General features: G+C 47.1%; 4 protein-coding genes across 13 annotated transcripts in view; 2 read left to right on the top strand and 2 right to left on the bottom strand.

Moving 5' to 3' along the window:
* Nucleotides 1-27: 27 nt before the first annotated feature.
* Nucleotides 28-12,471, bottom strand: grm5a (glutamate receptor, metabotropic 5a). Of its 2 annotated transcripts, XM_029848908.1 has the most exons (19): nucleotides 12,296-12,471; nucleotides 12,034-12,121; nucleotides 11,825-11,839; nucleotides 11,617-11,750; nucleotides 11,098-11,359; nucleotides 10,904-11,018; nucleotides 9,130-9,379; nucleotides 6,594-6,829; nucleotides 6,387-6,508; nucleotides 6,175-6,299; nucleotides 5,934-6,102; nucleotides 5,474-5,600; nucleotides 4,783-4,900; nucleotides 4,484-4,670; nucleotides 4,003-4,161; nucleotides 3,812-3,937; nucleotides 3,535-3,717; nucleotides 3,282-3,451; nucleotides 28-2,510 (listed from the first exon to the last, which is right to left on the bottom strand). In XM_029848908.1, exons 4-19 carry the CDS (start codon nucleotides 11,688-11,690, stop codon nucleotides 1,637-1,639), a joined length of 3,297 nt encoding a protein of 1,098 aa, XP_029704768.1. In that variant the 5' UTR covers nucleotides 11,691-11,750; nucleotides 11,825-11,839; nucleotides 12,034-12,121; nucleotides 12,296-12,471; the 3' UTR covers nucleotides 28-1,636. The 2 variants fall into 2 exon arrangements, with proteins under 2 accessions (XP_029704768.1, XP_029704767.1); XM_029848907.1 differs by having other exon boundaries at nucleotides 11,825-12,121.
* Nucleotides 12,472-15,091: 2,620 nt separating this feature from the next.
* Nucleotides 15,092-17,352, top strand: LOC101080145 (tyrosinase-like). The gene is made up of 5 exons (XM_003971351.2): nucleotides 15,092-16,019; nucleotides 16,131-16,347; nucleotides 16,421-16,568; nucleotides 16,758-16,939; nucleotides 17,032-17,352. Exons 1-5 carry the CDS (start codon nucleotides 15,198-15,200, stop codon nucleotides 17,271-17,273), a joined length of 1,611 nt encoding a protein of 536 aa, XP_003971400.2. The 5' UTR covers nucleotides 15,092-15,197; the 3' UTR covers nucleotides 17,274-17,352.
* An 826-nt stretch (nucleotides 17,353-18,178) lies between these two features.
* On the bottom strand, nucleotides 18,179-23,301 carry chordc1b (cysteine and histidine-rich domain (CHORD) containing 1b). Of its 2 annotated transcripts, XM_003971325.3 has the most exons (12): nucleotides 23,070-23,301; nucleotides 22,927-22,966; nucleotides 21,456-21,505; nucleotides 21,312-21,368; nucleotides 20,994-21,154; nucleotides 20,599-20,699; nucleotides 20,411-20,469; nucleotides 19,711-19,781; nucleotides 19,452-19,557; nucleotides 19,226-19,345; nucleotides 19,087-19,149; nucleotides 18,179-18,987 (listed from the first exon to the last, which is right to left on the bottom strand). In XM_003971325.3, the coding sequence occupies exons 1-12, from the start codon at nucleotides 23,136-23,138 to the stop codon at nucleotides 18,817-18,819; spliced, it is 1,068 nt and encodes a 355-aa protein (XP_003971374.3). In that variant the 5' UTR covers nucleotides 23,139-23,301; the 3' UTR covers nucleotides 18,179-18,816. The 2 variants fall into 2 exon arrangements, with proteins under 2 accessions (XP_003971374.3, XP_029704085.1); XM_029848225.1 differs by having other exon boundaries at nucleotides 22,927-23,103.
* The window catches only part of fat3b (FAT atypical cadherin 3b), a 49,984-nt gene continuing 49,176 nt past the window's right edge, over nucleotides 23,288-24,095 (top strand). For 6 of the 8 annotated variants that reach the window (XM_029848217.1, XM_029848223.1, XM_029848221.1 and 3 more), the window contains exon 1: nucleotides 23,559-23,701. The gene's annotated coding sequence lies outside the window, so the exon portion shown is untranslated. The other 2 variants (XM_029848218.1, XM_029848219.1) reach the window with 2 other exon arrangements.

The following is a 24,095-nucleotide window of genomic DNA, read 5'->3' as shown; positions in this document are numbered from 1 at the left end:
AATACAACAACAGAGACAAAAAGATTGTATCACTTTATTTAATGGAGGGTGCCCCAGAAACCCTATTTTCCATTAGGCAGATTAATTATCACACTGTGATTTGACACAATTCTATTCTTATTTAGAAAAGGTTCATAAGTAACATCAAGTCATGAAGTGTGTAAAAATAACACGGCACATGATCCAGTTTTTAGCATCAGAAGGAAACGGTACTCATAATGCATGTGTGAAGGATGACGCCGTCGTTTCATTATGTTTTCATTGTTTCCCCTCAGAGAAGAAGAAGAAGACGCCGAGGTGGAACCACACCTGAAACATTCAATTAGAAAATACCTGCATGCAAAATATGGCAACTGTCTATGAATTCAACACAGAAATAGGAGTTAAAAATGCACCTTAACATGAGGACATTCCTGGCTGTACAACCATGTAAAGCTGTCTCCCATAGCAACCTCATCATTTATGGGGAGAACAGGGCAACAGCTGTCGCTTCCTAGTATTTACAGATCAGGATTTCATTCTAAAATAAGAATAATAGGCCGTTTCAGCCACAGTCATTTGTTCTCACTGGTGTTAATCAGTTTAACCTGCGGGATTAAACCGACCTAATGATTGTCAGAAAGCTGCACATTTCATGCCTCATTTGGGCAAAATACCTCAACAAAGCTGCTCAAATCCTCAGGTTTGCGTCACCGTCCGAATTTTCCCTTTTTCTTGTCATAAACTCTGATTAGAATTAAAGATATAAACCTGGTAATGAACGTTTGAATTTTTACTTATAGGAGTAGTTTTCCTGTTCTCCCCAGATATATTCACATTAACATTAAATTATAGCTTTAAAGACATAAACAATGTGTTTTAAAAGTGTTTTCTTTAAAAAAAAATCATGGAATATTTTAAACCTTAACAACACAATTAAGACATCAGTCATTGTTATATCAAAAAATCTTACAGAATAATAAGATTAGTATCTAAAAAGGCTCAAATGAGGCCCGTTTAAAGTAAGACTATATAACTAAATGCAGCGACGTTGGCACGTACAATATGTAGGCTTTAAACAAGCTGTTACACAATATATATCAGCTTAATTCTGCAAATCTTCCTTTTCATTCTGCTCCTACAACAAATCAAATCAGCATCTCTTAAACCGTATCAAAAATGGCTTCGTTACAAATAAATATAATTCAGCAAACAAACGTCAGCATCATGCAAACTAAGAGCCACACGGCAGTGCACATCCAGCAGGAAGGTCTGGAAGCTTCTCATCCAGGATAAAGACGCCCCAGTCCTCCGGGAGCTGTCTCTCTTTTTGTGTAAATTAAAACAAAAATCTCTCCATTAGCAGGAAATATGCTTCTGATAATAAAAGATAACGCATAGAAAAGAAGAGGAAAAAGCTGTTTTCTAAAACAAGAAGAAACCAACATGTGTCCTCATTCTCTCCACTTGTGGTCAGTGGATATGGAGGAGGTGCTTCTCCCATAACCGTCCACTTCACGGAGACACTTCGGTTAATCCCAATATGAATTCCTCCATAAACATTCCTAATATTCCTGCATAAACATTCCCAATATTCATGTGTAGAAAGGCATCCAAGAGTTTGGTCCCGGCAGAAAAAGGTCCTCTGAAAAAAGGTTTAAAGTGAAGATGAGCTCTGGCTGAAGTGCTTCAGCAGCAGCTGGTCGTACTCGGCCTCGGAGGACGGGGACATGGAGGCGGGCGAGCTGCACTCGGAGCTCAGGGACGAGTCTCGAAACGGCGAGGGCGGCGTCAACGCAAACAGCTCCTCCAGATCCTTCGGCCGCCTGCTGCTCACGCAGGTCCCGGCCACGTGCTCGTAAATTTTACCGGCTGCTCGATTGTCACAGAAGTTGGTGACGGCCGCCACCTCGGCGTACGTGGTGACCGTGGAGGGGGCCTGTCTGCCCTGGGGCGGAGGGTGAGGGGGGCAGCCGGCAGGGTCCGTCGGAGAGGCGGAGGCGGGGCTCGCCGCGCCTCCTGGCAGCATCATGGTGTTGAGTTCGCTGATGTTGGCGGTGAAGCGGTTCACCACACTGCTGATCTGGTCCATGATCGTGGTGCCCTGAGGTTGACCCCCGATCACCCCGATGCCGATGTCACCCACACCCACCATGCTCACGTCACCATCGTCAAGAGCATCCTGGTCACCTCTTCTACCGGGGGGTGGAGGCACATAGCTGGGGGGTGCCTGCTCCTCTCCGCCCATCTCTCCCTGGGAGCCCCGACTCTTCGCTGCATTCTGGCTGATGGTGGACAGCGGCGACCGAGAGGCGGAGCAGATGAAGGGCTGCGCCGCCATCGGCTCCTCGTACTGCTCTCTGACACTGGCGTCCACAGGTGTGTCGCCGCCCTTGGAGAACGGCTTGATGATGGCTGTCTGGTTGGCCTCCACGGCCTCCTTTTTCTTGATGTGGAACGACATCCTCTTCCACAGGTTTGGCCTGTAGCCGCGCTCACTCTGCGACCACGTCACCGATTTTCCATTGGAACTGCAAAAGTACACGGCAAGGTCACGCAACCTCCTGGAACTGATCTGACAAAGCCTCAATTCTTCTACTCGGTCAGCAATGAGGTGTGAGAACAGAGATTTCTCTTGATGAGATGAAAGCAGACTTTTTTGCTTTTATCTGGAAGTGTCTGTAAAACAGCCGTGATCAACCCCCCCGCCATCTACCTCCGTGTTCTACTTCCTGTCACTGCTCCTCTCATCCCCCGCTCTTTTGCTTTCTATGTAATTTCATGTCTCCATCCCCTGCCTTTTATGTTCCCTCGAAAGAAGAATCCTTCAAGACAGTGGGATCTCCTGTGGGAGTACTTAACCCAAATGAGGTAGCCGTCTCCAGCTCAGGGAGCAGGCTTTCTTCTCCTGCCTGTTGTCATGGATTCACAGGCTGACGACAGGGACGGAGCCAGAAAGCCACCAAGAGATTTTCATCTAAATCTAAGGTGCAATGTTGAATAACTTTATCTTTGTTTATGACCAGTAAACGCCTTAGCTGACACCTTTAATCATTTGTAAGAAGAACTATGAGAACTGCACAAGAGAAAATAAAGGTTAGGTTAATTGTTAAATGTTCTCGTAGAATTTGTTGTCTAGTTGACTTGTACTGACAGTTTGAGGTCCTGTTTACTTTTTCTTCCTAATAAAAGTGAGTTTTTATCCTTGTCACTGACGCACATTTGGGGGTCCAAGACGATATTATAACGGATGCTGTGAACTGAAATTACGTCTCTGTGAAGCGAATTCTGCTTTTAAATACCTGATGTTGTCTTGGGCAGAACCGCCACGTCGGAACAAGTTGGCCATGCTGCTCGAGGATTTACCGGCCTTGGCTGCTTTCTTGGCATCGCCCACGTGCATGCGCACCACCGTGGACGTCGTGAAAGCGCTGCGTACGTTTTTCTCGGGCTTGGCGAGCATGATGTACACCTGGGTGAGAAGCATCGTTACAACGCGGCTCTGAGGAAACTATAAACGAGGAAAGTTTGCGTCGCCGTGCGCGCGCTTCCTACCTTTGGAACAAACATGCAGCAGAGGGCCACCGTGGCGCTGAGGCTGACGCTAAAGCACATGGTGATGATCTTGTAGTTGGAGCCAAAGTAAATAGGCACAAAGGCCAGCCAGATGATGCAGGTGGTGTACATGGTGAAGGCGATGTATTTGGCCTCGTTGAAATTCGCTGGAACATTCCGAGTCTGCGAGGAAACAGGAAGAAAGGAGAAGCAACGGTAGGGCAAGGGGTCGTGGCATATGAAGGGGTCTGAAGTGTAAAGAAAACAAAACAAGAACCTTGAAGGCATAAAAGGTGCAGCTGAGGATTAGCAGGCCATTGTAGCCCAGAGGCGCCACCACCCCCAGAGTGGTTAGATTGCAGATCAAGTGGACCTCCCGGATACTCGGGTAGTCGTAGATCACCTGGAAGGAAACTGCCTGTAATGCCGCCCTGAAATCAACCTGAGCTGCAATGAAAGGGCGCAAACCTGCGGCGGCTCTATGATGAGAAGCGCCACAATGATCCCCAGCTGCAGCGTTATGAGTAGGAAGGCGATGACCAATTGTGCGCAGGCGGACATGAAACGCGGCTTCTTGGTGCAGATCTTCTTCTTGCTGCCTGCCAAGATCCGCGCTATACGGTTGGTCTGGATCAAAAATAGATCAAAGGTTTGTGCGGGATTTGCTGCCATCGACAGGGGATAAAACCACTCACGCTGATTCATAACAATAATCCGAGTTTTAGACCTCGGAATCGACATCAGGCTCAGCCCACAGCGCACTGCAGCATGGCTGCTTCTCTACACCCCATCATTGTCCTCACACGCCGTTCTATTTACTGCACACTGAGACATGAAATACGTGCAACAGAGCTTGGAATAGTAAAGAAGAAAACACATCTACAACCTTTCAAAGGAGGTCAAACTCGGGCTCCTAGTTTATGTTCTCTCTCGTGGAGGCCAAAAGTACCTTTGTTACCAGAGCGGAGTAGCTCATGGCTGGAGACAGGCCGATTCCCAGCCGCTGGAGGTAGCAGTACACGATGTGGGGCTTGGCAATGAGGCTGAAGGTGCACAGGTATCCCAGGCAGATTCCAGCCAGGATGATGTAGCAGAGCTCGCGGCTGGAGGACTTGACCACGGGGGTGTCCCAAAACCTGATCAAATGTTCATATAAAATGCGACAGATCAATAAACGTTGGTGTGCTTCCAACCACAAATCCCATCTCATTTTTCTGCTTTATTAACATAAATCGGGAGTATTATTACTTAATAAAGACGGAGGTGACAAAGAGTGTTGCTAGGAGACCCAGGCAGGCGAAGACCACTGCGGCGATGGGCTCTGGATCGCCCCAACGCACGTACTGCACAGGGATTGGTTCACACCCTGAGGGACACAGACAAAAGCCCAACGGAGTGTCCGGAATACTGTCGCCACTTGTTGAGATGCACACATGAAATGACAACAGGGTACGTTCGCAGTAGGGGTATCACTATACATTATCATGTCACAGATGCAGAAAGGGACATATTTCCATATAATACTACAAATACACATGTTCTACATGCACACATGGTTTATGTAAACGTGCACAATAGCAGCATGAATATGTTTGTTTTCTAAATATAAAATGTATGGTAGACGTATGGTAAGTGTCTGGTATACCTAGAGAATCTATCTGTGAAGAGGTAGTAGAAGGGTCTGGTGGATCAGATCATGTTAATGATCATGCTAATGTTAATGACGACATTAGCCAAGTCCAATCCTTCGGTCTACGGGCGTGACAGTCTCTGGGTGTATGTGCAGGACATGAGCAGCTGTGTGTGCTAACAGGGGCGTGTGTCAGAGGTTCCGCCAGTAGTACGTAAGACTTAAGGGGATTTCGCTTGCACCACGAGCGTGTGACCCAAATTCCTGATTACAAATCTTCTCGTTCCACGTAAATTGAAGTGTGCTCACCAGTGAGTTCATGCGTGGGCCAAGAACCCAGCAGACAGGCTCTGCAAGTGTACTCATCGAACACAAACTCGTTCTCCTTGCAGGGCGTGCAGGTCCAGCAGCAGCTCACCTCTCCTTTACGGATCACCTGGAGACACACACGCACACACAGAGGTCTCAGTGCTCCAGCGGCGCCGTTCTGTAGCTACAGTTAAACTCCAACAGACCTGCCGGGCTGGGAAATTAACATTTCTTCACAAGGGGATCAAAGGGATTAAACGAAGGCTAACACTGAAAACATGATGAGGAAATGATTGACTATTCAAGCACCGTATGTTCTAGGTAACATGAATTCATTTGCAGCTCTGGATGTTCTTGTCAAGAAGTTTACCGTTTCTGAAATAAGGAGCAAGTTAAGGTCATTTGTTCCTTTGGTATGAGCTTGTTGAAGGTGTATCTAGTGTGTTCAGGTCGTGCATACTTTGATCTGTCCCTTTTGGCAGGGCTCCGAGCAGACAGACTGGATGACGTCGCTGCTGTTACTCCAGATTTCCTGGTCATTCATTTGCAGGCCACCCTGATCCCAGCTTCCCACGTGGATGTAGGCGTACTCGTCCTCGCCAGTGTGCTTGAAGTTCATGATTTCGTACCTGTGGGTGAAAGGGCGGGTGTTCACGGCTCAAGCATCTTCCCCTTCCTTCGCCAGGTCGCATCCCTCTCACCTGCCAGGCGAATCTCCATTCTGGTCGAAGCAAATGGTCTCTCCGGATACGCCGGTGAAGTTTGTTTTCATGAGGAAATCCAACAGTTTGCGTCCGTCGATGGGACGCATCGCCTCACACAAACCCTGGCGTCACGCAAAAAAACACTACGTCCAGTGAAAGCCGCCAGGCAACCCCCCCCCCCCCCCCCCCCCCCCCCGTTAAGGTCTCACCTTATACCCTGGACAGAGGGTCTCCTGCATGGCATGCAGCCCATAAGCCATGGAGTAAATGGCATTGATGACGAAGCCCATCTTGGTGTCCTGTGCGTACTGATGGCGCAGAGACTCCCTCCCTGTGAAGAATATTCACCTGTTTAATCATGGCGGCTCAGCGTCACCTGTCGGTGCGGAGAAGCCCCCCCCCCCGGCGGCACTAACAGGTGCAGGTGCGGTTGTACACGCTGTTCTCCTGCGGGTGACCCCTCAGTCTGCACTGGAAGCGATGCTGCCAGAATTCAGGGAACCAAGGGTTCCTCACGTTGGAATCGGGCGTCAGCTTCAGGTAGTAGTGATCGAACCAGGTCACGTAGGCCGACTTTAACTTTATCGTGATCCCGCCGGCCGCCTCCTTCTGGTAGCCGTCGGTCACGTCGTACCTGTCCGCCCAGCCGTCGCTGTGGGGGGGGGGAATGCAGAGCTTTAATATGATGGTTCCCTGTATTTATGCTTCATGGGCCTGGGAAAGGCTTCCCGAGGCAGACGGACATGGTCCAGCTCATACATTCTGCTTTGGAGGATGTATGTACAGTGTTGCTTCCATGGTAACATTATTAGCCCGGTTGGTGTTTAAGCACTGATTAGATCTTTGCAGGCTCGTTATCGGTTCCATCCCTTGAGATGCTCTTAAAATTAAGAGCATTAAGTTGTCTCGGATATCCGGGAGGAGTTTGTAAAGGTTCTATGAAAACAGCTCCATTGGGGTAGAGGGAGAGACCCGAGGCTCATGAGCATCAAACAGGAAACAGACAGAAGGAGTTGCAGACATTTTTGATCTCACATTTATTCAAAAAAACGCCTGGCATCAGTTCAACAAGCTATTTCTTGATCAGTTAGCTGTGTTAAAAGGTCTTTACTCCGTCTATTATTGCTGTTCCCTCTGGATGCTCGTCTACGCTAAAGGCAGGAGAATCACAACACCTCCACACGTGTGCACACATGAAAACACCATCACGCACAAACGCTCCTGTTTCAAACCGCCCCAAAAAAAAGGAGGCGCAAGACAGCGTCTTTGAAAACTTTGCTAATAGAGCTGGCGTTACGCAACGCTTGTGTGGGTGTTTGGATGTGTTTTTTCACGATTCCTGGCTCTCTAGGTGAGCTAGGAGATTATTTCATAACACATCCTTAGAGAAGAAACTGCACACTGGTGTAAAAAGAGAGAAATGGATATGAAAAGCACGGAGGCTTCTGACTCTGGGTAGTTTGAATCACTCCTGAACGAGCGCTCAGAAACCCACACGCTGACCTGAAAGGGCAACATTCTGCATCCACCGCGTTTCTCCACCACCCACGACGGAGAAGATGAGAAAACGCCTGTGTGCGCGCGCGCACGAGAGCCTCGCGCACGTGAGCACGCACGTGCGTGCTCTTTGCGCCACATGGTCATCTCTGAGTAGATACTTTAGCACATTGTAGTGGAATAAACCTGAGGCTGGAACGAAGTCCATTTCTAAAATTAAACAGAACAAGACAAGCGAATAAGAGCGAGACAGCCGGGAGGTCGACGTTTTCCCTTCACGCCTCTGTGCTGAGGAACAGCTTCCTCCAGTCGCCTCTGTTTGTGCTGTTAGAAAACAAAGAGCAGCACGAAACGTAAGGAAAACGACTAAAAACGGCCTCAACCATACAAAGCAGCAAGAACATCTAGTTCAATTTCTTTATGACCCCAAAAACCTGAATTCAGCAAAACAAATTATTCAATCGATAAATTAAGTTTGCCAACAAGTAATGAAAAAAACAGCCGCATTAAGAAAAGGGATTTATTGTGTGAACTATTGATCCGTAAAACACTGGCTGAATATATGAGGTGGCTCCTGCGCCGCGTTGATGGCGTCTGTAGGAACAAAGCTGGGAGCTGCTGGGCTGCAAAAAGTCCAATAAAAAGTCCAATGAGAAGATTATCTTTCACTTTCCTCCCTCTAAAAAAACCTCTCACTGTCTACTACCCCCAATCTGACCAGTTCCTGGGCCGACGAGCAACCACAGCAGACAACAACACCGCAAAGGTGGAAGTTTTACTCTATGTAGTTCAAGGTTAATTTATGCTTCCTGCTGTCACATTTGAGCGACAGCCTACATAAGTGACGCCTAATGAGAAAAGGAATTTATAGCTCAGCAGGGATGAGAGGGAGCCAACGAGTCGAGCCTTAAAATAAAGCCACATTCTGATACGCGCACAACCAACCCCCGCTTCCCCACAAGCTCTCCTTCCGGCTGCATTTATATAAACTGCCCATTTTTATGGAGTCTCACCATATCTGTCCTGGCGTCGCATCGGCTCATCTGATTGTTACTAACCCGGTTTAGTGGACAAAAGCGCTTTAATTAAAGGGAACGCATCGGAAGAAGGAAGAGCTCCAAAGGGCGTTCTACTTGTTTTACATACAAATTAAGCTCTTGCATATTTAATTGTATTGTAATGGATTCCTTTTCATTCTCTCTCTCTCTCTCTCACACACACACACACACATCCAATATAAGAAAATGTAATTTATAAATACCTCCAGTTTCTTAGACCACCAACAGGTTGATGTATGTCTTACAGATGACAATAAGGATGATGATGAGGATGAGGATGAGGGTGTCCTGTTTGATGGAGCTGGACAGCTTAAGAGAGTCTGAATTAAAGATGAAAACGCATCACAGGCACACACAAAACACCAATCTCCATCACAGCCCTGGGCCCAGCGCTCACCTCCCAATGAGCACAAACTCGCCCACCAGCCTCTGCCGCCTCATGGCCATGAGAATTCCCCGCACCGTCATGCCCTCGCAGAAGCAGGCCACCACCCTGGCTTTGGGCAGGTGGCCTCGCAGCTTCTGCAGCAGCTTATCGAAGCTGCGTTCGCCAGCGTTGCTGTATATCTTGTCGGAGTGGGCGATGCAGATCCCCTCCTTTGCCGCCATGTCTTTGAATGCCTCCATACCGCTCTCGCCATAATTACCTGCGGAGAGAAAAAACAGAAATAAAAAGTCTTTATTTTCTGTCATGCTAAATAAACATAGGTGGAATAATTATACGGGTGGGACGCTGTCGGCGCTCTAGAGAATCCGTTGATTTTTGTCCCCATTATGGCGTTAGATTTCCCCAGTTTTGCCGGAAACGAGGTCACCTACTTTCTGTACTCCAGGCAAAGGCTGCTTAAAGCCATCTTTTCATCGCCGTGTGAGGTTTACACCAGCCTGTGCCGCGCCTCCTTCGGATGTAACAGCCATACATACTGTATGCATACGCATTTAAAGGGACTCTTTACCCCAGTAAAGAGATATTTTAACACCATCATCATCTCCATCAAGTTGCTGCCTGCAGGTATGGGTGAAATGTCATAAAAAAGTTTTCATTACCAAAACCAAAACCGCTGGGATAACTACAGTGTTGTTACAGTGTAATAACCACACTGTAATAAGTACGTTTTGGCTTGTCATTTGTTAATGCTTCTTGACTGGATGGATGCTAATATGAACAATTAAACTAAGCTAATGCTAGAAAAGGGTGGGAAGTGGATTATTGATACTATTGCATTTTTGCTTTATTGTTGATTGCTAATCTCTTACTGCTTAACTCTAGATGGGCTATAATAATATATATTTCTTTGACATGGTTTATCCCCTAAAAAGGAATGTTCCTCATGCAAAAGAATGCTTTTCTTTTAATCCTCCCTTTGCTTGCCCTTTTTTATGGAATAAACAATCCGGTCGGGATTTAGCTCTTATCATAATCATGAGGGATTTAGTTCCCCTGGGTAAGACTCTGAGCCAGGAACAGGTTAAAAAAAAGGTGAACTCAGCTGAAATATTGATGAATATTTGGAGAGTATTCAGAGATAGAAGAAAACAAATAACATAATCTTTTGGGACTTAAATGTCAATTTGGAAATACCAACGGGAGGCTTTATTAATAAAAGGTAACGCTAAATTCAGCGAATGGTGCGTTGTGAGTGTGAGCAGCGGCTAAAAGTTGAAGTCCGTCGAGCACCGGGGGGACTTTAAAGCTCCTGGCAGATGTTTGCTGAAAAACTCGGCCAGATTTGCCACATGATTACAGAGAGTGGACCCAATAATCTACCAATTGCATATCACTTTTTCTGTCATGACACACATATGCTGGCAACAAACACAATGAGAGTTACAGTTTAGTGGCTTCACGGCTCGCTCTGCTGCTCAACACCTGAACGTTACCAGATATGAAACAAACATCCGCTCGTCCTTGGACATGAATGCTGCTCCATCGGCACCGGTCACAGAGTTAAAGTCTCTTCTATGTCCTGTAACCAGGCTCCCTACTACCCTCAGAGCTCAGCTGTCAATCATCTCTCCCCACAATCTTATCAATCAAATCAACATTAATGGCTGTATACTACAGCCCGCCACCAGGGGGCGACGGTGGGGCATAAGCATCACTTTATCAAGTGATTTTAATTTATATTATCCAGAGAAATCCAGAATAATCCAGTAAGACCCAGTCTCACCCTCTGTGTGTATGGCAGACACGTAGCTCCAGTTGTACCTCTTGACGATGTCCACCATGGCTCTGGCCTGTTGCATATCTGATGGCACCACCCTCATGAAGTATTTATACAGGCTCTGTTGGCAGGGAAATAAAGAGGGGTTGGACGACCAGTTGTTACTACTGGATCTCCCCAGGATCTACCACAGATCCTACCTTGTCACTGAGGTCCACGCTTGTGGCCGAGTAAGCAATCTGTGGGATGTTGAACAGCTGGAGGAGGTTTTGCACCTGGATGGCCACAGAGCTGGACCCGGGTCCAATCAGGCCCACGATGGGCTTCTTCGCCTGCATCAACATGCTCCCCCCCTCCGCCGTGCACCTTCCCTGGCTCTCCTCCTCCTCGTTGGACACCAGCGTGTCCCGGATGAACTCGATGCTCTGCTCCAGCGCCACCGCGGAGTGCCAGCACGAGTCCCTGCATTAAAAACACGTTTGCTTCAGCTTCTCCTGCACCTTCAGGGGACATCGAGCATAGAACCCAAATACTTGTGCTTGTGTTGCTTAAGTAGGGAACGTTCAGTAAATCTCTCCCAGAATAAAGCCAGTTATTGCTTTGTATCGACACCATTGTGTGTAGGTTTCAACGGTGCTTCAGGACGAACCCTGAGCCCCGAACCCCAGCCCAAACACTAACCATATACTGTCAATACAAAAGGAGGTCTCAGTTTCCACCTGATCTCGCAGCCCAAGCTGATATTGGGGAGGATCATGGGGTCTGCGTTGATCCGGTCCAGCGTGTGCATCATGGCCTCCACTCGCTGGATCCCATACTGCTCACGCACGGCGCCACATTTCCTCTCATGGACCTGGTTAAAAGGTGAGTCGGGATTACTGGCGCACGACCACAGCAACTGTTGACGCGTGTTGTGCACGCGGCTACCTTGTCTGCAGGTGGCTGGTGGTGAACAGAGAACAGGGCTCCTATGATGATGTCACCAGGGATGTGGGCCAGCACCCTTCTCTCGTTGTTCTGGGCGCTGACCCCCGCCCGTCCTCTGAGACCGAGCCAGCCAGGGTCAGCTCCCAGGATCACGCTGGTTACCAAGAGCGTGGCTAACACATTTCCCATCAGCGTGTCCCTCCGCTCACCTCCTGCCATGCTCAGGCTCCTTAAAACTCAGGCTCAGATGAATATTTGCTGACAGTCTTGGTGGTGAGAGAGGAAAGGATTTGATTCCTAAAGAAAGACAAAGATCTCTCAAACAAATGACTCAAATAAAGACTAATCCAACTTAAAACATGCAGTGAAGTGTCAGAAGCTACATCAGACCCGGGGATCTATGTGCAATTATGGAGCCATTCATTATTTTGCATGCCACACTCTTTTATGCCAGATCTCCAGATCTCCTACCTCATTTCTTGCAGCAGTCTTGCCGTTGCCGTTCCTCTCTGAGAGCATTTCCATCACAGAAGAGCTGCACAAAAAAGGGAAAAAAAGAGGCTCCCGACTCTCTGCTCAGCCTCTGTCTGGTGCCTGGTTACAGCAAACTGCAAATAGCAGCAGATAATATAGACCGTTACTGGAGCATGTTTGACTTACTGACGCACACACTCTCCTCCTCCTCCTCCTCCTACCTCTGAAACAGAGGAAGGCGCAGCAAGGATCAACAGAGGCCAAACGAGACACAACAAACTAGCAGTCAAAGTGAATAATTAACCAAGCAGCCTAACGGATTTTCTTTGTTTTGAAATACATGAATTAATGTGTGGTTTTCTTTTATATGCAATCCATATTTATTTCCATGCTTTTGTGGGTTTTTAAGTAAATATGGAGGGATGGATGAGAGAATGTGACTGATGATTGTCCATCTTTCACAAAGCTTCGCTGGGGTCCTAAACAAGATTAATTATCACTAGCTTCTTTGTTGGTATGAGACGTTAAAGAGAATGCTTTTTCTGGTGAACTTTGGCAGGTCTGTGGGTTAATTGGGGTTGTTTTGTAGTGGCTCACAGCCTGGAGACAAAGGAGTGAAATAATTCAAACGGAGACAGGGAAGACACCGAGGAAGAGGAGGAACGAGTTATTCCAGAGACGCTGATGATGGGTGGTGAAACTGCGCCCTCTGGTGGCCAACTGTCCCATTTAAGTTGTGTTTCGCGAGTTTGCTACCGCCTCCGCGCGCGCGCGCACACACACACACACACTGATATAGTCCATTTGAGCTAATGAAAATCAAACCCTCCTGGGAGAGATGAAGCCATCAAACAGCTGAAGAGAAAAAGTTCTGCTGTTCAAATTAACGAAAACTCCGTAACAACTCTGAGATACTATTCCTGACCATTATCATCCCTGTTTCTTTGTGTGAGGGATTTTGGCAACAAAGTTGACATTATTAGATAGCAATACATCCCAGAAGTTGGGCTTAGATCTTGACTCTGTGTCCCATTGACAGGTTTCTGTCTCTTTAGATGAGGTTGGATAATTTGGACACTAATTATTACATCCAATCTGATATTTTTAAATAAGATTTTAGAGAAACTAGTGTTTAATCAGTTAAAATGTTTCTATGCCACGGCATAAACTTCCACAGTTATGCAGATGATATGCAGCTTTACAGTCGATGCCCTTCCCAAGTGGATTTTAGACGTTAAGGTCGTGGATGGCAGGCATGTTTTTTCACAACTCAACAGGACAAAACAGAGGTTCTCAGCCCTGAAGCACTGAGAGAAAAACGTCATTTTAAACTGGAGGCATTGGCACTGAACCATTTGAGAATGTTGAGAACCTCGGTGTGGTCTTTGAACGCAACATCAGTGTGCCTGAGCCTTCAGGATCAGTTTTAAGATTACTTCCATGGGTTTTAAAGCTCTTAATGGTCTTAGTCCTTCTTATTTGTCAGATTTGGGTTTAACTCATGAGACATCCAGAAAAATCAGGTCTTCAGATGGAGGCAAAACTGAGGGAGAAGCAGCTTTTTATTGTTACGGTTTCTAACTGTGGATCAGACCTGGCTATGTGTGTGTGTGAGTGTGTGTGTGTGTGTGTGTGTGTGTGTTTTGTTTTGTCTGGCTTGATGCTGTAAAGACCTTCTGCTAGACTGTATTTGCATGAAAATAAATCGAACAAATCAATAAAGACATGTAGAGCTTTACGGTCGCACTGAGGTGTTCCTGTATCAGTGATGATCAACACTATTGATCACTACTGTCAGTTTAATAGTAACGACATCGCTGTCAGGTTCTGCTGCAGACAATTCAAGTGGATTTTCAAGGTTTTGGACCCTCACTGCTGAGTGTTCTCCCTAAAGTTTGACCAAAACTCCGATACGGCTGCTTTAATTTCACTGAGAATATACTTTCTTATGATTTTGAAAAAAACAGCAATCAAAATCGTCTTTGTGTCTTTGTGTATTTTGCAGTTGTACACACCCCCTCGTGAACGATAGAGAACTCTTTGTTTCTCTGACGATGCTGTCATGTGACAGGGCCATCATTTGACCACATGAAGGTCCCTTCCTGGAACGGTTGCTGGTGGGCATTGATCCAGAAATGTTCTCAGGTGACTTCTCAACACCGACAAGGCAGCATGTAGGAGAGAGCTGGAGTAGCCGGCAGCCTGGTACGCAGCACATGACCCTGCCCTGGACACCAGGGAGATGGTTGTGGGCTTTAGGAGGACTGGACTGGCCGCATCTCCCTTTGACCCCCGATGACCCCCATTGTACAGAAGCTGACCTGCAGACACAACACCAGCGGGCCTAATTAATGAGAGCATATAGGCTGAATCACAGATACTGAATAAAAATTAAGCTGAAGGGAATTAGTGCCCTTCCGATGTTTTCCAGCACACAGCCATGGGAAAGATGCGACCCCAGTACCCCAGTGGCATTTTTTTGAAGGATCGAATTAATGGGCAAGACTTGTTGAACATATATTTCTGTCAAATTCATAAAAACCCGCTGGAGCTGGGATGTGAAGCAGGATATCCATCACTTTGATCAGAATTCACGTTTAGTGTGGCTTCGCATTAAACAGCTGCTCACAGGAATGAATGGGGAACGCACGGGAGGGGCCTGTGTGTTTCAGAGAGAGGGAAAAGGGAAGGTTAAGTTAAGCCCCCGACGCACATCCTACCCCCATGATCCAGGGGTAAACCGACATGTGATTGCCTCCACAGAGAAGGGGGGGGGGGGGGCGGTGCATGCCCGAGGAAACACTCAGAAGACTCTAATCTCATGTGAGAGTCCAATGGGCCGCAGGGTTCTGCTCAGAGTTCGGATTTCTTGGCGTCTTGGTGTCTCCTGTTTGCTCCAATGTGGCTCCTAACTCTCGCGACTCTGCTCCTACGTGTCGCGCCGAGCCATCAACAGTTCCCACGTCTGTGCGCCACCGCGGCAGCTTTGCGCACTAAAGAGTGCTGCCCGCCGTGGGACGGGGACGGCTCTCCCTGCGGGGCCAGCTCAGGCCGGGGCTTCTGCCAGGACGTGGAGTTCACGCACCAGCCTGACGGGCCCCAGTACCCCTTTATTGGGCTGGACGACCGAGAGAAATGGCCCTCGGTTTTCTATAACCGCACTTGCCAGTGCGTCGGCAACTTCATGGGTTTCAGCTGCGCAGACTGTAAGTACGGCTACTTTGGGGCGAAGTGTAACGAGAGGAGAGAGTCTCTGAGACGGAACATTTTGCATTTGTCCCGATCCGAGAGGATAAGGCTGGTTTCTTACCTGAACCTGGCCAAGCAGTCAGTCAGCAGCGACTACGTTGTAGCCACTGGGACCTACGAGGAGATGGAGAACGGTTCCAACCCCATGTTTGCAGAGGTTTCCGTGTACGATGTCTTCGTGTGGATGCACTATTACGTGTCCCGGAACGCGCTGCTGGGTGGGCCTGGAAATGTGTGGACCAACGTGGACTTTGGTCACTGGGCGCCAGCTTTTCTCCCGTGGCACCGCGCGTACCTGCTGCACTGGGAGCGTGAGATCAGGAAGCTGACCGGAGACCTGACCTTCTCCATCCCGTACTGGGACTGGAGGGACGCGCAGGGCTGTGACGTGTGCACGGATGAGCTGATGGGGGCGCAGAGCCCCCAGGATCCCAGTTTTCTCAGCCCAGGGTCGGTCTTCTCATCTTGGAAGGTAAAAGTTCTCCTCTCGAAATAAATGTGCCTAATATAAATGAAAATATCTGTCCGTCCGTCCGTCCGTTTTTTTGCAGTACCATTAGATGCTCTCCTGTTTCTCCACCAGACGTTGTGCTCCACACCAGAAGATTACAACAACAGAGGCGTGTTATGCGATGCCAGACAGGAAGGCCCGCTGCGTCGGAACCCTGGGAACCACAACCGGAACCTGGTGGAGAGGCTGCCGACCTCGGCGGACGTGGCGTTCACGCTCAGCTTAACCCAGTATGACACCGGGGCCATGGACCGCAGCTCCAACATGAGCTTCAGGAACACCGTGGAAGGTCAGATAAGCTCCGCCCTGCAGCCTGTCTTTTCTTGGGCGTTTCCCCTTTTGATGCTTATATAAATCTATAGGGTTCGGGGATCCAAAGACTGGCCTAGGAAACAGTTCCCGGATGGGAATGCATGCTGCCATCCACGTCTTCCTGAACGGAACGATGTCTTCTGTGCAGGCTTCAGCAAATGACCCCATCTTCCTTCTCCACCATACCTTTGTTGACAGGTGAGAGAAGAAGGCCATAATTCACATTTAAACTGCATTTGATACAATTTTCCACCTCATTTACCCATAAACCTTCGTTTACTCCTCGCGGGGGACGGTTATTAGCTAGCCAATACGCACTTGAACCACACTAACCTTAAGGGGGGGAACACCTAAAAACTCCACCTGACAGCAGCATATCTGTGAAAGTATTTATGAGCAGTGGCTCAGGAGACACAGACCTCCTCCATCCCAGTATCCGGACTCTGACGCTCCAATCGGACACAACGGTGGATACCACATGGTGCCCTTCCTGCCGCTCCACAGGAACAGAGACTACTTCATCTCCAGCAAGGACCTCGGATATGAATATTCACATCTGCTCGATGCCAGTGAGTCCAGTCCTCATTCAGTTATGCTCCTTTTATTTGTCGTCACAGGGACAGATGACCAAACTTTTCATTCTTTTTTTTTCCATTTTCAGATCAGAGGCTGGTGGAATCCATGCATCCTTATCTGGAGGAGCTGCAGGATTTGTGGCCATGGCTGCTGCTCACAGGGGTCTGCGGGGGGGTGGCGTCAGCAGCCGCGGCCGCTGCCCTCCTCATGGCGAAGAGACGCCTCCCCCGGCTGCCTGTGGGGAGGTGGAAAGGCCTCCTCCCTGAAAGGCTTCCCCTTCTCTGGGACAGAGATGAGGACAAAGGGAACTATCAAACGGCCTTTTGAAGATCCCGTGCTGCCATAAAACACAACATAAAAGTTGCACTATAGTGACACTGCGATCTTTAATAATGGCAATAAAAAATTAAAAAAGCAAGTGGGAAATGTTGCAGTGACATTTTAACACATACATTAACCTCTAAGTTGTCAGATATGAAAATATTTACAGCTCCTGTCACGGAAGTGTTCCAGTGGCTTTTCCATTTGCCCCCTCGGCTGAAGATCCCACTCAAATTCGGCCGCTGGGGGGTTGCGGTGTGTCACGTATCCAAAGCGATTATCACTGAGAGCAAATGAGGTTCTCACAAAGACCCGCTGAGAGGATTCTGTGGTGGAAGAGGGCGAAGAAAAGATGTTCCGAGCTGTCAAAGTGGGAGATGTTCACAGAATTGACCCAACAAAAGATAAATTAAAGGTTTTCAGAGGTGATCTGCTGACAATAAAGTCCTTTACCTTTCCTAAAAAGCGTTCTGATCGGCTTTTTACAGATTATAGCCTGTATTGGTATCAGAGTATCATTTATCTTCTAAAATGGCGTCCAGATCTTTGTGGCTCACCACCTCTAAAGCTCTGAAGCAGTGACGGGAGGATCGAGGTGGAACTCAATACACACCTCCAGCTGGAAATATGAGCTGTTGCACCACGAGATAAGATCATCCAAAACTGAGCCATACACTCCCCCCCCCCCAGATCCTGCAGAGCACAAAGTGCTGCTAAAACCCTCCCCTGAGGTGACCCTGTGGAGCAAACCTGGTCTTGGTGACATTTAGAGACCCGCCCTGACTCTAGAGGGGGTGAAAGGTCTGACTGGAAAGGTTACAGCTGCATAAATTCATTTTCCACCTTTTTCCTCCTTCACCACGATGCGACGTCTCCAAGAGTTGCGTTGCCAGACCTTAAACCATCAGACACACGGTTCAAAGTTTATTTCATTCTTTAAATGTGATATCTTCTAACACTATGAATGTTCAGCCATTTCACTACACTACTTTAAATCCTCACATATTCCAGTACATCCTCATTAAAGCCAAATGTTTGGACGGAATAAATACAGCAGATTATTTGGAAGCAGACAGACCCAGACGAGGCGTGACTCCCGTGGCCAGGTTGCCCTGTGGTCCCCCCACCCAAAGAATCTGCCAAATATTCAGGGTTAAAATAAAATCTTTAATATCCTGGGGCAATTAGCATTTTGACTGCAATAATACGGCATTAAACAATTAAATGAGTTAAGCAGGGAAAGAGAACCCAGCCTGCTGAGAATTATTCACATGAAGGGTTTTATGGGTCCGACACACGTGCACGCTGTCTAACCGTGCAGCAGAATTTCCTGGGGATTTCAGTGCAATTAAAAATTCAGCTTTTGTCGATAATTGATCAAAAACAGGGAGAATAAACAGAGAAATAGGCACAATAAAGGAGGTCAAATGAAGTGACTGATAATGCTGCAGAGGTCAGAAATGTCCTGACGCTTGCAGACTCGTCTGAGAGCGAGGAATGGAACACGTGGAATACGAAAAATGGTTTCATGTCTTTTCAAAGTTGGACATCAGTCTTCGCTGTCCTCGTCTTCGGCCTCTTCTTCGGGCTCCTGCTCTTTGGCTGCAGGGGTGGGGGCAGGAAGGTCCAGGCGAGCCCACGACATGGCTTCGGACTTCTTCATGGCTACTTCGATCTTGGCGGCCATCATGTTGACCAGACTCTTACTCACGTCGATGACCTGCAAGCGATGAAGAGGAGCTGAAACAACGGAACGGGGCCGTGCCGAAGTCACCGCCAACGCCCAATGAATTCATCGACGATCCGCTTTGACACTTACGCCCCACAAGCTGATCTGCTGCTCAAACTCCTTCTCTCCCTCAAACACCACGTGAACGTTGAGCTGAAGGACAAAAAAGCAAAACAGTAAAAACGGATAAAAAGGGGGTTTCGAACCCGTCTGCCGTCGCCTCTCTCACCGTGGTGCTGTTGGCGTCCACGTAGCTCAGCTCTGGGATGGCGTTTTTGGCGTAGATGGAGATAATCACCTGAGAGCCAGTCTGGTGCCAGTCGAATCGACACGGTGCCACTTTCTTATCCTACAAAGACATTTTGCAATTTAAAAAACAAAGCAACGACAGTTTTGACGTGGACGTGCGCTAGACAGCCACGAGATGGCGCCACAGCGGAGGCTCTCACGCGCACCGTGTCCTTTTTCCTCCACATATGAGTTCCCTTGATGCAGCCCTCTTGAGACAGGAAGGTGTTAAAGTCAGAGGTTTTCCTCTTACAGCAGCTCCAGTATTTCATCCTGGAGATGCAAGAACAACACACACCCATTGGAGTTTCAGTATTTGTGGCTTGTGGAGAAAAAACCAAGAGCGTCTGTGGCCGATGAAATAAAGCACAGATGTGGTGAAGCTCTCTTCAATAACATGGACCATATATTATACCGTATACTAACCCTTCATGGAAGATGGGGACGCCAGGGTGGTAAGAACACACGTCCGAATTGCTCGAAGGTCCATCAAAACTCTAAAGACAAAATAAAGTATGAACTGACTGTTTGAAATGAAAATATGATGGAAGTTTAACCAAAATAAAGAAGAGAAACACTCTTGATCTTCAAAGATTCAATAGTAGAGTGGAACTATGTCAGAGCTCTCTCTAATTAAACTGTTTCTTATTCTCATAACAGAAGAATTCTGGGACTAAATTGTACGTTAAAAAAGCCTGACACTGGATTTTATGAATAACTCGCCTTATTAATCAACTACAAGTTGGCAGCCCTTGATAAAATATCGTAATGGCGTTCAATCAAATCGGATCAAACACAATTATGAAATGATTAAAGTCTTAGCTCAAAACTGAAGTCAAAGTAACTCTTCTAATATTTATTTTCTGAATCGTGGCTTTCTGCTGACACCCCAGATTAACATGAGCCAGAGTTTTATTTCCTTACATTTTAATCAAATCAAAGGCAGACGAGGATGGAAAATTGTGTCCATTTTGCTGAGACGTCAGGGTCACTCTGAGCTCCGCAGTCTCTTGCCATTAGTTTGGTTGTCTAGTTTCATAATTGTTCATTTCAATTTACAGCAGGAATTTGCACCAAGATACAGCAAAGATCTTAAAAGTCGGAGACTGGAGGAAGTTTCACTTACTTTCGTGCACCCCCCATTTTTACAAGCTGTTCCTATCTTGACTTCATCACAATCGTCGTCTAGAAATCAAACAGGAAGAAGCGATTGTTAAAGGAGTGACTGATCGGGGGAGGACAAACCCCCCCTAGATGTGCATCAACTCCACCGCCAGCGTGACCGAAGTGGCCAGGGCGGGTTTGTGGTCTCGCCTTTTGTCTCTTCTGAGTTTTCAGTCAGCTTCAGCTTGGCCAGCGCCTGCTTGAGCGAGTCCGAGACTTTCTGCTGCAGTCTCACCGTGGCCTCGTCCGGGCTGGAACACAAACACGACAGCTTGTACAACAACAGACCAAAGCTGCCGCTTAAAGCAGGAGCAGAAAATGGTTGGGCTTCACCTTCCACAGCAAAAATCAATAAAGCAGTTTAAAAATGCTCCATTACGCAGCAGCCTCCTTCCTTCTGAACTCTGAGGGGAGTATTTAAGGGTAAAGCACGGGGAGAATCTTTGACATACTCATCAGTGCCTGACTGATGTGTGGTACTGACCCGTTACTCATGACAATATTAATAAACAGGGGGAAACGTAGCGGCATCGCCACAGCTATACCTCGGTCTTCGTATGGCTTCCTGGGGCTTTGGTGCAGATATAATATATTCATTAAACTTGGGTTTTTGGTCATCGACGTCTTTCTTTTCTCCTGAGGACTTCACCTCTGGCTTCACCGGCTCAGGGGGCTTCTCCTGGTTGTGAGGACCTTTTGTGCAGCCCTGAGGGGAGCAAGACACGTGGTTGGAACTGCAGTGTGACTGATCACTCTGATGTCACCCCCACAGGGGTAAAGTCAGTGCACATGGGCAGACGAGGTGATACAGACGTGGCAGCTGAGGCTTCATATCAGAGCGCTGAACAAAAGTGGTCACTCACAACAATGCTGAGGAAATCTGAGAAGTCAGTGGTTCTTCGTTTGCAGCAGGACCACCCCTGGAAAAAGGATCCGTTTAATTAGACCCCATAACACGACGGTCAGTAAGCCATCGTTCCATCGTTCGCTAAAGGCTTTGCTTCTACCTTCAATGCGTCGTGAAATACCGGAACTCCAGGGTGATAGACGCAGACATCTGTCATCAAGAGGAAACACATGGCAAAAAAGAGAGATCAGTATTAGAGATCGAGACGAGGCGTCGTTGAGGCATCCGAGAGTATTTAACCAATAGTTGCTTAAAGATCTGATTTGCATCAGGATTTTTTTGGTCTGATGAAACAATACATGAAAATAAGGTATCAACAGGCTAATATCACAGTATGCCGAGGAACAAAGTGTAAATCAAATGATTCACATGAGCATTAATACTAACCTGGAAACATCATTACCCTATTTTTTTTAATTAAAAATGTTCTTAAATGATTAATTCCAAAATGAGTGAAACAACTGGTTAGGTGATGCTGTGAAGCTTCATTTAATGTGCAGTCTGAAAGGCACCGTTTTAATAACGGACAACAAGTCCAAGGTCCGCAGACAGCAATGATAATGCACCCTGCCGTCATCCGTCTCATTAAAATGGAAATTAAACGTCACTCCTACATTTACCTCTTGGTAACACCTGAAATGACTTGAAGGAAAGTCCTGTTAGTCCTGAGAGCCGGGAAGCACAAACGTAGCTAGTAGATCATCGTCATAAACGAGGAGAAACCCAAGGGAACCAACAGAAAATCCCTTTAAATCAAAACTGGAAAGTCTATACCTCAGCAAGAACCTGACTGCTGCACAATAAATTTACAGTGGTGGGGTACAGAGCTCCGATATTAGAGGGGTTTCAACACTAATTCAGCAGATTTGGTCCCTGCAGGGGTGAAAGCAAAGGAATGAAGCTTCCTTAAGATGCCAATTACAATGCTGCTCCCTATAATAGAGAATGAAGTCAAAACGGTGCGTTTAGGGTCGCTTGAGACTTTCTATAAATGGTTTCTTAAAACCCTTGTTTCCAATTATCACTTATTTATTTGCTGCTACACTGCGGATCTTTTGGCTTCATTCATTCAAATTTTTACTCGCCATGAATGAATCTATCAAGCAAATTCCGGTTATTTGTAGCTCACCATAGTTTAAGTTCGGAAAAATCCTTATTTTTCTTAAACCCTTCGTGGTAATGGGCTACAAATGGGATGAGGCTCGGTTGGAGTGATGAAATAAAAACAGAATGTGGGTTCTGAAGTTCTAGTGAGCCATGATGTCCGGGACCACGGTGGTTCCGACTAGTCTGTGTTAGCCTCGACCCTGAACGCCACACGAGCTAAAAAAAAAAAAAAGGCTAAAATTGAGAGAAGCCAAAGGTTGCCCGCATGTCGGTGGATCCAAATCAGCGGTGTCCGCACAATAAGCGGTGACTGGAACGACACCGCTGGATACAGACAAGAGTTGCGGGAGTTTGCGGGGCACAGCGGGCCTGCGCTGTCGAAATTTCCAGATGATCTGAGGTTAGCTTACCGACAGACTGCTGCCACACAGAGCAAGAATCTACTTTATCTGGGTCCTACTTACCGTCTGGGTTATTTTCTGGATCGAAACGCTGCCCACACCCCTTGTTGTAACACAAAACAGACATTGCGGCGGGTAAAATAGTTCAACTTTACTGAAAACGAGACACTAACAGGCTCGCATGTGTCCGCTGCCCGCTGTATTACCTTGGAGTCACTTCCGGGTACTTTCGGCTCCACTCGGCAAAGTTCGGCCGTTGCCTCCGCCTCCTGCATCCCTGCGAGCGAGCGCACCAGCGGTCCCGCACAACTGATGCCGACCGCTTCCAAACTTGCCTTTTGCGACTCGTTCTTCACTATTAATGTAGCCTTAAAAGGGAAACTTAATTGCTGTAACGTTAGATTACGCCAACTAAACTGCAGCCAACAGCCCGCAACATTGGGGTCCCTGTATTAGGATGCATGAAAGTGGGGCAATCGCTATTTAGTTTTAGGACGGCTGCAGCCTACAAGACAACAGCAGCGGCTTTTGGCAGCGGTGCACATTAATTTTCCATTTCGCGCTTCATCATCGACTTATATGCGACTAATTTAGCGCCACCATTTTTTCCTCTCTTTTTTTCTACTGTTGTGGGACAGAGGATGGGAGATGATTTGCTTTTATTGACTACAGCTGGTACGTCTGAAGGTATGGCACGCTGCGATGTGTGAGTGAACTTAATTAAGCTGCACACTATAGACATAATTAACATTTTCGTCAGCTTTGCATGGCCTTGCATGGGGAGTCCGACTGGGGAGAAAATAAATGGACCCTAATATCTCCCGAACCACCCCCTCTGGTCAGTGTCGAGTCGTTACATTCTGACTGCGTATTACTGGGTACAGATATTAATCTCCGTAGTCCTTCATGTAGCAGCGTGTAGTAAATCTCGCCTCGCCACTATTCTGTTCTATTTTTGAAGTTCAGTTATGATTTTTTTTTAAAAAAACTATTGTATTATGTATCCTATAACTTTGAGCATTCATATTTATTTCCCTAGTCATTTGTGACCCTAATTAGAATTTTTAATAACGTTACAGTTTTGAAGTTTGGATAATAATGCGTTCAGTAGTTTAAAGTGTTTTTTTGGTCCCAGTATGTTTCCAGTAGCAGCTGTCTCAGGAAAAGAAAAGCATTGTTTCCTTTTAGGCACTCCTTATCACCTCCACAGTGAATATTTTAGATGCATGTTA

Source organism: Takifugu rubripes, chromosome 15, assembly GCF_901000725.2.
Source record: "Takifugu rubripes chromosome 15, fTakRub1.2, whole genome shotgun sequence".
NCBI classification, from domain to species: Eukaryota; Metazoa; Chordata; class Actinopteri; order Tetraodontiformes; family Tetraodontidae; genus Takifugu; species Takifugu rubripes.
Note: the sequence above shows the minus strand (reverse complement) of the source record. Positions and strands in the feature narration are given on the sequence as shown.

Bases quoted from the DNA above. Each gene is read 5' to 3' on its own strand.
- grm5a (XM_029848907.1), bottom strand. From the start codon at position 12,043: ATGGCAGGAGGTGAGCGGAGGGACACGCTGATGGGAAATGTGTTAGCC. The intron at 11,360-11,616 runs GTGGAAACTGAG...TTTTTAATGCAG, and splicing joins AGCTTGGGCTGCGAGATCAG to GGACTCGTGCTGGCACTCCG. The intron at 11,019-11,097 runs GTAGGATCTGTG...CCCTGCCAACAG, and splicing joins GCGTGGACCTCAGTGACAAG to AGCCTGTATAAATACTTCAT.
- chordc1b (XM_003971325.3), bottom strand. From the start codon at position 23,138: ATGCAGGAGGCGGAGGCAACGGCCGAACTTTGCCGAGTGGAGCCGAAA. The intron at 22,967-23,069 runs GTAATACAGCGG...TGTTACAACAAG, and splicing joins TACCCGGAAGTGACTCCAAG to GGGTGTGGGCAGCGTTTCGA. The intron at 19,782-20,410 runs GTAAGTGAAACT...TTTTGTCTTTAG, and splicing joins AAAATGGGGGGTGCACGAAA to AGTTTTGATGGACCTTCGAG.
- LOC101080145 (XM_003971351.2), top strand. From the start codon at position 15,198: ATGTGGCTCCTAACTCTCGCGACTCTGCTCCTACGTGTCGCGCCGAGC. The intron at 16,348-16,420 runs GTCAGATAAGCT...ATAAATCTATAG, and splicing joins CTTCAGGAACACCGTGGAAG to GGTTCGGGGATCCAAAGACT. The intron at 16,569-16,757 runs GTGAGAGAAGAA...TATCTGTGAAAG, and splicing joins CACCATACCTTTGTTGACAG to TATTTATGAGCAGTGGCTCA.